The sequence below is a fragment of the Pygoscelis adeliae genome, unplaced genomic scaffold (assembly GCF_000699105.1).
Source record: "Pygoscelis adeliae isolate BGI_AS28 unplaced genomic scaffold, ASM69910v1 Scaffold154, whole genome shotgun sequence".
NCBI classification, from domain to species: Eukaryota; Metazoa; Chordata; class Aves; order Sphenisciformes; family Spheniscidae; genus Pygoscelis; species Pygoscelis adeliae.
Genome location: NW_008825113.1, coordinates 3,607,661 through 3,622,723, shown reverse-complemented (window position 1 = coordinate 3,622,723; position 15,063 = coordinate 3,607,661). Strand labels below are relative to the sequence as shown.

At 39.8% G+C, this 15,063-nt stretch overlaps 1 protein-coding gene across 2 annotated transcripts in view; it reads left to right on the top strand.

Moving 5' to 3' along the window:
• The first annotated feature begins 3,088 nt into the window (after positions 1-3,088).
• ERG (v-ets avian erythroblastosis virus E26 oncogene homolog) overlaps positions 3,089-15,063 on the top strand; it is a 65,487-nt gene continuing 53,512 nt past the window's right edge. For both annotated transcript variants that reach the window (XM_009327979.1, XM_009327978.1), the window contains exon 1: positions 3,089-3,191. In XM_009327979.1, coding sequence (XP_009326254.1) covers positions 3,174-3,191 — 18 coding nt within the window. In that variant the 5' untranslated portion in view covers positions 3,089-3,173. The remainder of the gene's footprint in view (positions 3,192-15,063) is intronic.

The following is a 15,063-nucleotide window of genomic DNA, read 5'->3' as shown; positions in this document are numbered from 1 at the left end:
GTTTTTGTGTTTTCATTCTGTTTGTTGACCAAACTGCATTTTTTTCAAACTCACACAGCATTATTTCAGACAATAGCACATAGTTGCCTAACATAACAAAAACATATTTTCTTTCTATTTAACCTTAACAAAATGCAGAAAAGAGAAAATAGTGGAAGTGTTTGTACTATTTTTCTTTTGCAACTGGATGATGGTGATTTGATAACCCAATATTTTCCTTTCCTTACAATACCAAGACTCTGTCTTGCAATTGGATCGACATAAGCATAAGCACTCAGAAATCTGCCTGTGGGTATTAGCTTGAAAGTCAAATAAACTTCATTGAATTCTTTGGCACAGAATGTGTGCCAGTTTAAAACGGCAAAATCCTTACTGGGCCGTGGGCTCTATAAAACTTATATAATAATAATAGAGCTCAGCAGAGTCTGATATTGCCTGCCTTATGCTTCCAAAAGCCCTATACAAATCAAGAGGAGGTTTGTCTATATGGAGGTAGGCTGGAGAAGAATCATTACTAAAACCTGCTTGTGAATGAACTTCTCAGATCCCATCCGCTGGAGAGCTGGAACTGATACTTCAAGCCTCTCAATATATTTGAGAAAAAATCAGAATATCATGGGCTTAACTGCAGTGGAAGTCACCCAACTGAAACATTATACAATGCTTTGAAATTGCAAGAAAAAGGTTCTAATCTTTTGGCTGTCTTGCTCATTGTTTGGAGATGAAAAGGGAGGAAATCAACATCCCCATGAAATACAATTACTGTAAGTTGCTTTCTTTTCATACTGTTCGTAATGAAAATAGGAAAGTTACCAGAAGTTACCTACTCTGCAGAAGCACAGTAATTCAGTGGATGTAGACTGCAAGAAGACATTCAGCAGCGCAACACTGGATTTCTATATGAATCAACTAATGGAGAATATAAACTATTGCACAGCAGTGCTGACTCTGGATTGCTCTGAAGTGACCAGAAGTCATCTTTGCAGTGGAAGAAACCAGAGCTCCTTAAAGTAAACTATAAGCTCAAGCTGAATTTGTACAGGGAGTTGATCCTGTGGCACCTGAGGATACAGAGCGGGGAGGAAAAGCAGGGTGTCTGCTCTCCCCTTCCCAGTTTCTCCGTCGGGATCTGGAGTCTGCTGGAAGCTTGCTCAGCCCCTTGGGCTGGCTGAGGAGGCCCTGAGGCTTGCGAGGCAGCTGGAGATGAGTTGGGATACAGGCCCAACTGGGAGACACACCACTAAGCTTGAAACAGGGACTCCCCGGGGGCAGCTCTGCCAGATCTCGATTGCACTGGTCCTGTGTCACTCCGTTGTGTTCAGGGATTTCCAGCTCTGCGGTCCCCATGGGACACCTGGAAACGAGGATTTCCCAGGACCTAGTGGGTGGCAGAGCCATTCTCGTTAGCAGGGGCGGGTGGACGAGCCTTTCCTCTGCCCTGCCTTGTGTGAGATGGAGCAGCGCATGCAGGACGAACGCCCGAGGCCCCAGCAGGCAGCGCTTCATGTCCTCCGGGTGCATCTCTGGAAAAGTGCATGGCCGCATTTCACCTTCTTCGGGTCAGGATAGGAGGGGAAGAGCAAACTGGGACTTACCGCTGTCATTGTGTGCCATTTGAAGAAATGCATACCAATGCCAGCAGTCATCACCAGTTACAGAACAACACTCCAATTTCCTTTTCTTTTCCTAAGGAGCAGGAGAGGAAGGCATTGGGAGAGGGTGAGGTCATCTGCCTCCACTAAATAATGCTATGACAAGCCATCGCTATTTCTTGTTCTTTTTTATCATACCAAAGTCCCTGGTCAGAGGGCAGGACCTTATTACAGTGGGAATTACCTGCCCAGTGATGCAGTGCTTTCAAGCAGCATGTCCGTGGTTTGCTGTTGTTATAGGAAGCATTGAGAAATCGTAAACTAGTATAGTAGGACCAGCTAGTAAAAATTACAAGCTTATTAAAAAATTAATACATTCTGACTTCTTTTAATTTTTCCTTTCATTTTGAGGGTCCTATTTTCAAGCTTTTCTCTTCTAGCTGAAAGCTCAGAATCTCTTGACACCAGGAACTATGTCTTTTACAAAAACGCAAAATGTTGCGAGACTCGTAAGAGCAAGGGGGTTGTGCCGGCACTGGATCCTGAGTGGTTCGTTCCATGTGGACTTTTATGCTGGCTGGTACTGTGGAAACACTTTGCCTTTCTTATTCCCATCCTTTTTTTTTTTTCTTCAGTTCAGCACTCTTAAGCAAGGCTCTGGGACAGGGATGGTATTTTGCTTGCACAGCTGGTAGTTTTGGGGTGCCCTGTGACTGCCAAGTGCTACAAAAGGACAAATGAAAATATAACACTGAATAAAAAATGACTATCACACTCCAGCCGGGAAGGGAATTGCCAGTGAAACTATCTCATTTTCATGCGTGGATAGAGCTGTGAAGTAAAGGAAGAGTGTGGAAAATTTAAGACTGTTTATGGCATTCAGGCATTTGCTTTTAAAACTTATGTCTTTGTGACTTCCTTTCCTCGGTAAGAAGTAGGTATCAAAAAGAAACGGTTGTCTCCAGTCTGCTTGCTTCTTCTCTGAGAAAAAAAAAAAAAAAGTGCTAGATCAGATAGGCTAGAAAGTGTCAATGGCTCAAGAATCCAGGAATGAAGTTAATGGACAAATATAGATGTGGTGTAAGCGGGGCTAGACTTCATTAACATATTTGGAGTTACACCGGCTTATACCAAGTCTGACTTTGGCCCTGAATCAGCAATTCCCCAGTGGGTAAACTGCATGAAACTAGTGCCGAATTTGGCCCATTTCATCTGACATCTGCATCCTGCCTCAAAGTGGCCTGTCACACTTACTGCACATCAAATCACACCTGCCCAGGCAGTCACAGGCAATTGACTTTTTTGTAAAAAAAAAAAAAAATTAAAAAAATTTAGTCACATATCATCAAGAAAAACAACATTGTTTTAGGTCTCTTATCTCTTCGCTCCCAAATATCCTGTTTCTTCGAGCTGCAGTGGCCAGGACCAATAGAAACCTCTTCCTGCCATTGGCTGACTTCATTTCCCAGAGTTAGCACAATCTCATCCGCTCTAAACAACCTCATCAAAACTTCTTTCTGGTCAGAGCGAAGCAATAATTATTATTAGCAAATATTAGAGATCAATAATCTTGATCACATTATGGCAAGCACTATTAAGGTAAGAAAGGGGTACCTTTTTTGTTGGACTTCTTTTCAGTGGCGTGTTCTTTGGTTTCCTTTATCAACCTAGATAAGTTAGAATTGGGCAACACCCCCACTGCCACAATAGAGGACAACAAGATTTCCTTTGTACTGCCTAGTAAATTTCCTTTTTCCTACTCCAACCATCCGCAAGGCTTAAAAACTTCAAACTCGGAAAAAAAATTGGTTTTTTTAAATTCACTGTTCAGTGCTGTGGATTGCATATGCGAAGCCCTTTTATGAGAGCTTCTGAAATTTCTTGTAGGTATCATTCTGACAACTTGGATGTGTTTGCGGACTGCCATAAGGGGAGAGGGTGTGCACTGGAAGGAAAGAAGGGGTTCCTAAGAACACTAACCTTTTGGATACTTTTAAATGTTTCTCTTGTTGATGGGGACACAAATATTAGCAAGCGGGAATGAGAGGCACCAGCTCTTGTTTCTCTCTCATGCAGGTGTTAATTATCTGCTTTTCTAGAAACTCTTATCCTGATACTCGGGACCTTTCTGAATGTTATTTTAATGGTGGCGGCAAAATCTCATGGGTGTGTTCTTTTTGTTTTAATTTTTTGGACAATAAAATTTTCTTATTGGCTTATAAATTGATCTTGGTGCATGGTTTGTTTTTTTACGAATGACTTTGCAGAGTTTTTCAGGTTGTGTCACTTAGAAAGTTGAATAAATCTATATGTCTATCTATCTAGTTTTTGCTTCTCTGCATGTTGCATTAGATAGCAGTTAGAGATACAGCAATAGCTGTGATTAATTGCAGAAGTATAACTGTAACTAAACGCTTTGTGATAGTGAAACTAATTTTACGTAAAGAGCAGAACAGCATGTACAGTGAGGAGACTGTGGCGTTGTATTATCAGATTTGGGATCAAGGTATTTGTTTTCTTCGTGGTATTGTGTATTTCTGTACTTTTCTAATTATGCCAGAGATTCAGTAAGAGATATGGAATAGCAGAGGTGCCTGGCCATTAGCTAAGTGGAACTGCAGTTTGATTTCTCAGTAACTTCTGCTTGGATGTTTACATTTTAAAGATGATTTGATGCTTTTTGTAATAGTTTTTGAAATCTGAAAGTCTTGCCTGAAGACAATGTGATTAGAAAAACTAATGAACTTTCTCTTGTTGCAATCGCTGATGCTTTCAAGAGGTTATCTGTGGAGACAAAGATCTGAATCTCCTCTGCATTGCTGGCCAGTATCTATTATATGTTAAGTAGCTCCTGAAACAGCTGGATTCCCTTTGGTTTTGCTGCACATTTCAGAGCACACAGGACATGACAGGCGCTCTATGAAAATCTTGAGGTTCAGGGAGTCCAGTTTTGCATTGCTAAAAGAAGGGCTATGTGCTGAGATAGTAACGCTGGTTTTTGCGTCTATTAATCAGAATGCACTGTCGATGCTGATGGGAAATTTTTTTTCAAAAATGATGGTAAAATGACATTAGCTGTTGTATGCATTTTGAGGAGCTCTTATTATTTATTTTTTGGTGTTTTGTGTTGGCTGAATTATAATAGGGTAAATGATTGTAAACAGTATCTCATCGTTATTATTTTACCTCCACCTTACACTTACAAAGGTGAGAAGCGACTGTGTGCAGCTGTGTGTTATGCAGCCTGTTAATGCAATGCAGTCAGCAAAGCCTCCTGAGTGGAAAAACGTACATGTTTGTCTCCTCATCTGGGAGTGTGAAACTTGCAGGGGGAAATAGGCACCCCAAAACATTGAGGATTTTGGTGCCCAGGGTGCTGGGAAGGCCTTATATTCTGAAGCAAGGATTTTATTTATGCAAGTGCAAAATGTAAAATGACTGGAAAGAAATGACAGGTGCTTTGTACTCTAGATGCAGGAAACGTACTCTGACATGAAGCTAAGCCAGTCCAAAGAGATTCAATTCCTCTTCTATACTGAGTACATAAAGGAGTCATTTAACTGAGAGGTTTCCAAAATAAAGAAATTCCATTTGAAGGCCAAACGGGTGTTTCTGCTTTTGCTAAACAGTTATGTTTAGCAAATGTTTTTTGCAATTTCAATATAATGGCCTGTGTTGTCTGCTGGCAAGGGGTAGCCCAGCTATCCCAGCATAGGCAACAAGAAACTGTGGCCAAGGAAGGTGGAAAGCCTTATCTGGGGTCTCTGTGCCGGGAATTCACTCTCTTCTTTAGGGAACCCGTGGAGTCATTAAATGTCAAAATTGGGTTGCGAATGGCTATGTATTTGTTCATAACCGGACAGAAATTGCTCTAAATGTACACACATGCAAAGGTGGCCTTCCAGTAAAACTTTGATTCATCCTTTTCCTATCACAAACCTGCAGACAGACCCATGGGACACTCGGGGTTCATGAGAAATCAGGCTGGCTTAACTGGGGCTAATTGGTATCTATGAGGGCAAGCATTTGTGTAAGTTTTCTGGCACTGGGGTTGACGCCACGAGCGTGGCTTTACCGGGAGATACGTCTCATCTCGTCCCCTGCCCTCCTTCTGCTGCCCTCTTCCCCTTCTCCCCATGACAGGGAAAGCACCGCGGTGGAAGGTTTCTCCTAAGAAAGAGGACGCAGCAGTGCCTTTTTCCTAGGCTCTGACATGGATGGCTTACTTTAATTCTGACCTTTATGCCGTAAGAGCGGCCACCCTTGCTCAGGCCGGGGACCTCTCCCTCTGACCGGGAGCAGGGCCGGCTCCTGTGGAGGGGCGGTGTAAGAAACTGCAGAGAGGAGAGTGGTGGGAGAAGGTGTGCGCCTCCACAGCCAGGATTTTGGTTTCACTACGCAGTCAGGGGGCTGATATTCGCTTCCCTATACCTGGTGTGCACATGGCTAATCTCACTGTTATGTTTTTTGGCATTTGAAGGATAAAATGTTTTTTACAAGTTTTTTCCAACAGTCAGGATTTCAGCAATAAGGCGACATGTTTCCTTCTGGCACAGGGAGTACCTGACAGATATGTGCAGTAGCACAACGGTGCAGGGCACTGAAGCTGAAGACTATCAAATCAATACTGCACTGCTAGTTATAAGCATCCCACTAGTTACTATAAATACAATTTTAGAAAATATCAAAGGCTTCTGAATTAGGCATCCATCTTTTTTGGTGTTTTTTTTTAATAGAATGGAGCAAAAATTACTTAAGTATTACCTTGGGATGAAGTAAAAATACTTATCCCGAAGGTAATTTTGTTTTTTTTCCCATTATCCTATAGTGGAGGAAAGAACATTAAATAGAAAAATGCAACTAGAGTTCTACTTCCTTGCCATGTAGCAAGCCTTGTTATATTTCTCTCCCTGCCTGCCAGTGCAATTATACTTATTCTTAGAAAAGCTATTCAGTAAGTTATCTTGACTTTACAATGACTTCTTGATTACACTTGTGGATATTTCTTTTACTCTAATTTACTTCTAAATATGTGCATGTCCCCTTTTTATGACTGGTTTCTAATGTGCTGGTCACATGGAAACTACGACTTCTGGGAGAAAAAGTCTGTGTATTTGATAAAGGACAGGAGAATCTTTGTGGTTTCTAAGGCTTGAAAGAGTATGAATATACTGATTAAAGCAGGATATAGTGGCAAGATTTTTTTTTTGTAGGAATCTTAGTCTGTGCTTCTCTCTGTAGTATTACTTTTCTCTCACTTTCTTTAGAAGATCTAAGAACTCACTCAAATATTTCTAAATCCAAGGAAAGCTGGAGACAGTTAAAAAAAAATAAAATCTGTTCTTGGCGTATGGAAATGTTTAAGTCTTTGTTTAGAGGACTGCATCTACACTGAATCCAACAGAACTAATACAGTAATTTGTACTTCTGTTCCTTGCATTAAAAAAATTATAAAGATTATTCTCTTTTTGTTCTCATCTCAGTTAGCAAATGATCCAATGGTATACTTAACTTTAAGCCTCTAAATGCTTCCATTGGCTTTGGTGATATGACACAACCCTCTTAAAGCTAAGTACACACCTGAGTGCTCTGGTGAATCAGAAGCAAGAACATAAAGAGTGCCTTAAACCATTTAGCCTGATCTTGCACTCCTTAATTCAAAGTTTCCACCAATGTCATGAAGATTTTGTTCCAATAAAGGCAGTAGAATCAGACCTATAATTATTTCCAGGTTAAATAGTATTCCTGACTCAAATACAAATGTACAATTTCAAGGAAGAAATAATCATATAAGAACAGAAGAAGATATTTTGGGGATTTTTGTGTTGTTTTCTTTTGCTTTTAATCAGCAGTCATTTAACTCAATCTGGTTTGTGGCTACATATGCCAAACCGAAGTCAAATTATAAGGATTTTGCTTTCCACAATTAAGTCCTCAGGCAAGGAACAACAGCTGGAAAATGCGTATGTTTGACTGTCTGAGTTGGTTTGTTTGTTTGTTTTTTCTTAACAAGAACTATATTATCTCTTAACAAAATGTTTTTCAGAGAGTTCCACGAGTTACAAAAGGCCTTTCAGAAATAATGTTAAAAGAATCAAGTGCTCTTGGAGAATGACTTGCTGAAAGATAAATACAGAAGTAGTTTTGAGAAAGGTGAATGCCAAAAGAAGGGATTTATTTTGCGAGTGACAGTTTATAATCCAGTAAAAATATATAATGCTGTTCACTCAAAAAGAAGTAGGCTTCATAACGCAAGTTTCTAAATCAAGCCGACAGAATTATTTTGAAAATCAGCAAAGTGGAGAAAAGAAAAAGAAAAATTGGGTTTCTATCACTTGTATTATCAATTTTAACAAAGTAAAAGTGATACAGTAGAAAATACCACATGCAGTGCCAAACCTTGTCAAGTTAACAAAAATCTTTTCATTGACTGCAGTGTGGTTTCTATCAGATTCATCATTAACTATTTAAAAATTAATTTCTTTTGATAGATAATTATACAGTAGAGAAATACTAGCAGTTTTTCACATTGTCAGTAATGAAAAGCTAATGGTCTCACAAAATGGCATGTGTTCTGCTAGTCATCCTGCTGTCCATAATATATATTTGTGTATTGTAGAAGAAATGTTGACTGTGTTCAAAACACTGACAACGATACAGAAACTTCGAAGCGCTTATATGAAAAAGGTATCAATCCTTTCCGTAAAGAATGAATGTGTCGGAGTTATTTTAAGTGTTGTAACCAAGCCTTCCTGAGGTTGGATGGTGCTGTGTCCCTCAGTTTATTCCCCCTCCCCCTTAAAAGAAGGACTGTGTAATCCAGTAAACAACTTATCTCAGTGAACAGAGGGAGAAATTTCAGGAAATCTGGTGAGATCCAGGTTGCAAACCTGTATCACAAGGAAGTTACCTCTGTCCTTGGCATGCATCCTTAGGCACCGTGTTGATGATTGATACTATGCATATAGTCATCCTATTAAAAACATTAAACATTGTTTTCAGGAACGGGATATTAGTTGGTAATAAACAAGTAATATTAGTAATGTTTTTTAATAACTACTGTGTACAAACCAGTGATTACCACTTCTGGTAATTATCGTGTCATAAGTCTAATTTGTTTCAAAGTAAAATGAATAAAATGACAATTGTTGCCATAAAACGTCATTGAACATTAAAAGGTAAAAAAGAATCATGGGTAATAGCAATTTTTTAAGGCTAGGCTGAAGGACACACCAAGCCATCATCCACATATAGTGGACCAGGCAAATGGTCTTTTGGAATCGTGGCTTTTGGAAATTAATGAGTGGAAGGAATGCATATGATATGATGTCTCCCTTCATTTGCAATGCATGTTTATTTGTATTGAGTATATATCTCAACTGATGGGTGGGAAACGGTGTCACTAGGCTGGCGTAACCTTTTCACACTAGGAAAAGAGCTGACTTGCTTAGTTAAATGTATGTGTTGCCAGGTTAAGCAGCGCCTGATAGATGGGAAGGAAATAAAACAACAAATTACAAGGACTGGGTATATGCAAATACCTGCAGGAAGGGGTGGTGAATAACTATTTATGGGAAGCGGCAGAACTCTTTAAAATGACCTACCTGACTTAAGAGAGATGAGAGAGCGAGATACAGAGAAACAGTGCTGTAACTGGGAAAAAAGCCACAGGAGACTGGAAATGTTTTGTTTGACAAATCCCTAATTACAGTTGTGCTGAGAGAAACAAGTAGCAGCATATTAATTCTACATGGAAGATTTTGCATAACTGCAATGCTAGCCTGTAAGATTTTTTTTAAACCTCATTCTTTAGAATTGAAAAACATCTTTTTTTAGACGATATGTTTATTACCTTGATAAACAGTAAAATGCTGCCACAGCAATTACCTTGATGATAAAGAGACTGTAGACAGATACTTCCTGCGTTCATTTCCTACCCCGATAAGTCGCCAAAATCAGGGACTACCAATACAGGAAATGCTTTCAATAGGAACTTCCTATCTGTTAATATCTAATTCACCGAAAAAATCTAAGCCCTTCTTGTTTGATATAAAGGTAATGTTCTGCCTGTTACTATTTAAACATTGAAGCCACAGTACAACACGTGTTTGTGTAAAAATTCAAGACTAATGCTGTTATGCTGGGCTATGAAGTATCAGGGTTTTTTCTGCAATGGTAGGAAAAGTGGTCCTGCATTTTACAACACTGTGAATCAGGATGCATTGTCATTCTGTCAGATGAAGAGCAAGCAACCTCCCTCCAACTCCTTGTTGCCTGCATCCTTTCCTTATTTGTATGCATCACCAAATAAAATATACATTTCGCTAGCCCTTGAGGTGGACTTCTCCAACAAAGAGTTCAGAGCATGTTCTGGATATATTAAAGAGTCACAGCCATCTCTTGCAATCCAGTGACATATATAACAGAAATGACTGAAATGGAAATTTTGCCTCACTGTACAGAGAAATAAAACCATGACTAACCTGTATGTTTGAACTTCTGCTAAGAAAAAGAGAAACCTAGAGCAAAAGAAAAGTAAACAAAGACAGAAAACCTCCATTGCTAATCATAACTTCAGGGTAATTGCTTTCAGGCACGTGAATAGAATGAATGAGGATTTACGAAACCTGAAGTGAAATTGGCCAAAATGAAGTCAAAAGTATTTGGCCAATGGCTTGACTGGGGCCAGGCTTTCACCCAAGTTATTCAGGAGCTCAGCCCAAATTTTGTGCATTGTTTTGCCAATGATTCCCCTGGAGTCACTCCAGGTTTCTGCCACTGTGACTGAGATCGGTATCTTGGCCTTTCCCTGTAGAGTTGAGTAGTCCTTTGCTATTGTGGCTTCATATATATCATGCCCTTTCATCTTTGAAGAACAGACCCACGTTCAGTTATCTCCTTAGGCTACTGCGGGAAAGGCAGTTGTTTAAGTTCATGTTGTGGTCTAACAGGCTGGGAATCTGAGGTTGGATTTACAGACCCTTCCAGAGACTGCATTGCTTGGAGCTGTCCGCCGGGAGAGCCGGTCCTGTGGGGACCTGACCCAAATCCCAGTTACTGCAGATGGGTTCTGCAAGTTGAAGTTAGTTTTGACAAGTAATTTCCACAAGACCACGGGTGAAGAAGCTCTAGGAAGTTGCCCCTTGGCTTTGGGTTCGCAGGGGTGTTGGGGAAATAGACGCTCCGTCCTAAAAGCAATGTTCCTGGGACGTGGTTAGTCAGCTCTTATCTACTTGCCTACATTTTTATTATTGTTAGTCTTTGGTGTATTCACATCAGCTTCCCTCATGCGTAAGGTATTCCCTTGGAAGTGCTCAAAATTGTTGCTTTTTACTAATCAGATCAACTCACTAAAGTGGTGGCCAGAGCCATTTTTCACATTATTTCCATACAGCCATTACCTTTTAAAAAATGTTCCTGCGATTTGTCATCAAGGCACCGTTGCATGTACCGTTTTCATGGAATTCAGAATGTGATTGTTTAGTCTACGTAAAGGGGGAAAAAAGAGGGGGATCCTGTGCCTTTAATGTTGTTTATAACGGTTGGACAGAGCTTGTCAGGTGAAGGTTAATTGCTCTCCAGTTAAAGCAGTTCTCTGCACAGATGGGTTATCAGGGCTGAACACTCGTTACAAGATTAATCTCGTTTCCGACAAGACTTCCCTTTCCTTCAACTGATTTTTGCTCAGCCATTGGACCTGTCACCAGCCGTTAAAAGAAGGGTGGGTTACCTCTGGGATATTAATGCTTGTGTGCAGTGAAACAATACAAAGTGTGTGTCATATCGGTAGGGAACATCTTTAGGAGACAGCACATTTCAGTGCTGTTCTGAAGGTCGAGATTCATAAACAACAGAAACAATCAGGAACATTTGTATTAACCCTCTTAATGAACACAAAGTCCAGCCGAACCATCCGTAGGCTCCTTTTTCATGTCCGTTCTCTTCTAAATGTGGGGTTTTTTTAGTTCCAAAGGTGTATTTTTGTTGAAACTTTCAGTCAACAAAATAGCCACTTGTGAGATGTGGAACCTGGGACTACGCTTCTGTCCAGTCGATTAACTGATGGACGTGGCCACTTCAGTTAATGCTTGTTTCAACGAGAGGAAATACAGCATGGTGGCCACTCGAAGAAATTCAAACTTTGGGAGTTTTGTCTTGGGCTCTACAGTGAACCTGTTGAATTTTCCTCTTTCTCTAAGCTGGAGTAAATCAGAACAGGATCCACTATATCCAGTGGGCAACAGAGGTGTAAGATGGATGTAAAGTGAGAGGAGAACCGGGCACATCATGTTCTTAGCATAATATTGCCTTGCTAGCCAAGACTGCAGCAGATCTGCCAGTCCAGGGTGATCCTGAACGATTGGATGGAGTGAGTTCAAGGAGGCTACGGCATGAACACAAAAGTGTTGCTGGAGTTTTGGGTTTATTTCAGGAGTTCTGATAAAACCAAAATAACACAACTTGGCAAAAGTCTCTGGCTGCCAAGTTTCTTCCTCGCAGCTTTAGTCAGTAAATTCCAAAACACTAAACAAATATTCAAGGCAACAAACAGGGTAGCTCTTATGTTTCCTTAGAGTTTCCTGTCCTGGCTGCAGATCAGCATGATCCTGTCAACGGTGCTGAGTCTCTCCATTGACTTCAGTGAATTTTGAATCAGGCTGGGTTGCCTCAGCCAAAAAAGCAAGCTCTGTGGAGGGTCGCAGGCAGCACAGTATTCACTGAATGGTCGTTGTAGATGTGATCCATCAAACTGTACAGATGTGTGCTGAACTGAAAGCGTCTGAGCTGTTCCACTGATGTTTTAGATTAAGAGTGTGCAGACGTGCCTCATCGTGCTGGGCTCTGCAACGGCGAGGTGACCGCCCCCACTTTCTTTTTATTGAACTAATAAGACAAATCCAGCACATTTTATACACCTGTAAGGATGGAGGTGTCTGCACATGTACAGCATTAGACAGGTTAAGTAGTGAGGAGACATACATCCAGGGCGACATCAGAAAATCATGTTATTTCTTCTGACTTGGAGCGAAAATATGGCAAAAGGTTACAGAGAGTCAGATCATCATCCTTGTCTGATAGATACACAGCAAAAAAGGCATCCTTGTTCCCATGCATGGGGCTCCCACATAGTGAGAAGAATAAATTTGTATGCATTGTTAGTAATATTGGTCAAGAAACAGTTATTCTCCTGAAAATGTTTCAGTGAAGGTCTTTACTGAGATCACTTATTTTTAATATATATTTTATAAACATTTAGCAAAACTAACAAATTATCTGAAAAATAGTTTTCATTAGGAAACTTCTATCTACAAGCTCCCGTCAATTTCTTAGTTTTCTTTTTTGTTTTCTTTTACTCATCAGAGTACTCTAATAACTTTACTGCTGCATTCTTAAGGGTTTTTTAAATACTGGTGAGATTAAAAATTCTTTGATTCTTTGATTTAGAATCCACAGGTTTTAAGGAAATGTACTCACTACAGTTATAAAGCTGAAATGAAGGGTAGACAGGAATTTAACCTCTGGATGTCATACTCTTCAGCAGTATGCATTCAGAGCCAAAGAAATTCAAGTAAGTGGATTCCATTACTGGTTCTAATAAGACAGGAAAAGTGCATAGTAAATCTTTACAATCCTAACTAAATAATTGGTGCTTTATGCCAAAGGAGACAAGTTTAGTAGAAAGTCTTTAAATGGACCAGGTTGAAATTTTCTAAAAAAAGGGTCCTTCGGGTTAGGTTGTTAAATCTCTGCTTAGAGCCCTGAATAAGTATCTTGATTTTCCAAGGTGCTGATCAACTTGAGAGTTCCCACTGTTTCTGCTCACTGAGACTTTGGATGGATTTTTGAAGATGGACTGCTTACAATTGGAAAGTGTTGCTATGCCACTTACCTGCTTTCACTGATGTGAAAAAAAAAAAAAAACCTACTTAGTCAATACTACCTATCTAGAAAAAGTAAGGAGAATTGGAAGTGGTTAGATCTTTCTTTCCTAGGAAAAGTCTTTGTTTAGTATAATAATGTAATTGAAAGTTGAAGAAAGACAGTCACACAGGAGATTAATTTGGGCAAAGTGGCTTTGCTGTACTCTTCTTTCTTGTACCTTCCTCCTAACCTGTAGTTTTAACCAGCTGAAATGCTAGGAAACAGCAGTTTTGCAAAACTTCTTCTGTATTTTCCTCCCACCTTTAATACACAGAAACAGAGGCTGGGTTTGTTTTGCAAAGTAGTAACCATTCCCTTTTAAACTCTTCAGACCTTCCGTTTGATGGTGTTGTGTTAGGTTTTTATTCGCATGGGAATCAATGACATGCTTTCGGACAAAAAATTGCCGCTAACTATTGCTACTCATGCAATGCTTTTGCATTTTGTTTTCTCACTTAGGATGGGAAGCTTTAGCTCTAAACATTCAAAATGGGATAACAATGAACTACCAATTGCAAAACTGCTTGGCAGGCAAGTGTCTTGCAGATTTGACAACTACAACACCTTTTTTAAAAAATTCATTTAAATAGATGTTAAAAATATTTTGAAGTAAAGCACAATCTATAAAATGTATGTGTAAATTATTGACTTTTAACTCTTTCTGCATTAATTTGTTCTCCGTAATGGTGCCCAGATGCTTTCCAATTAGCATGAATGTTAAATCTTAGCTACCTTCAGATTCATTTTTTTTTCCCCCACATCTTCATCACATACTTAATCTAACCTTTTAGAACCCAGACCAGACCAAATTCAATTCCAAGTATGTTTCTCTCTGAGCTTTGGCCTTCATAGTGCTGTTTTCCTCTTTCATAGAGGTTTTGTTTGGCCTCAATCTCTGTCAGTCTCAGCTGCTTCTTGGAGGATGCAATTCGTGCCAACTCTCACAATTTTTATCAGGAGTCTTGTGATATTTAGCAGTTTTCTTAAAGGACAGTTTCTTAAATTATATGAACACTTGAAGTCTTCAGTTTTCATTGACAAAAGACTCTCTAGTACTAAAGAATCTACCCTAAAGTCTTAAAAGCCAGGGGCAGACCAAAAGTGCATTGCTTTTAAGTACTCTGTCTTTCTGAGGCCTGACTTGAAAACTGAACGCTTCAATGTAAGAGAGCTGAGCTCATCAACAGGGCAGAGACCCTGCAGAAGAACTGCACACACCACCTGGACATCGCTTACCCGCTTCTTAAGGGGCTGCATGTGGCATTAGTACTGCTTAGGTCTTGACCTCATCCTATGTGCAGAGGTAGATCTCACATGCAATGAGTAACTTGTCTAAGGGTCTGATGCAGATGAACACTCAGTAACCTGAAATTTTAGGGTGCACTTTTTAATTAATAAAAATAATGAGTCAAACACATTTCCGGTCATGTTTCTAGTTTGTAAGCTGGGATTCAGATGGATTCTTGCCATCAGATGTCCAATATTAAGTCTTAATCCTGAAGCTGTAAAGAAATAAAGCTGGCAGTCTAACCTATTGGAGAAATATATT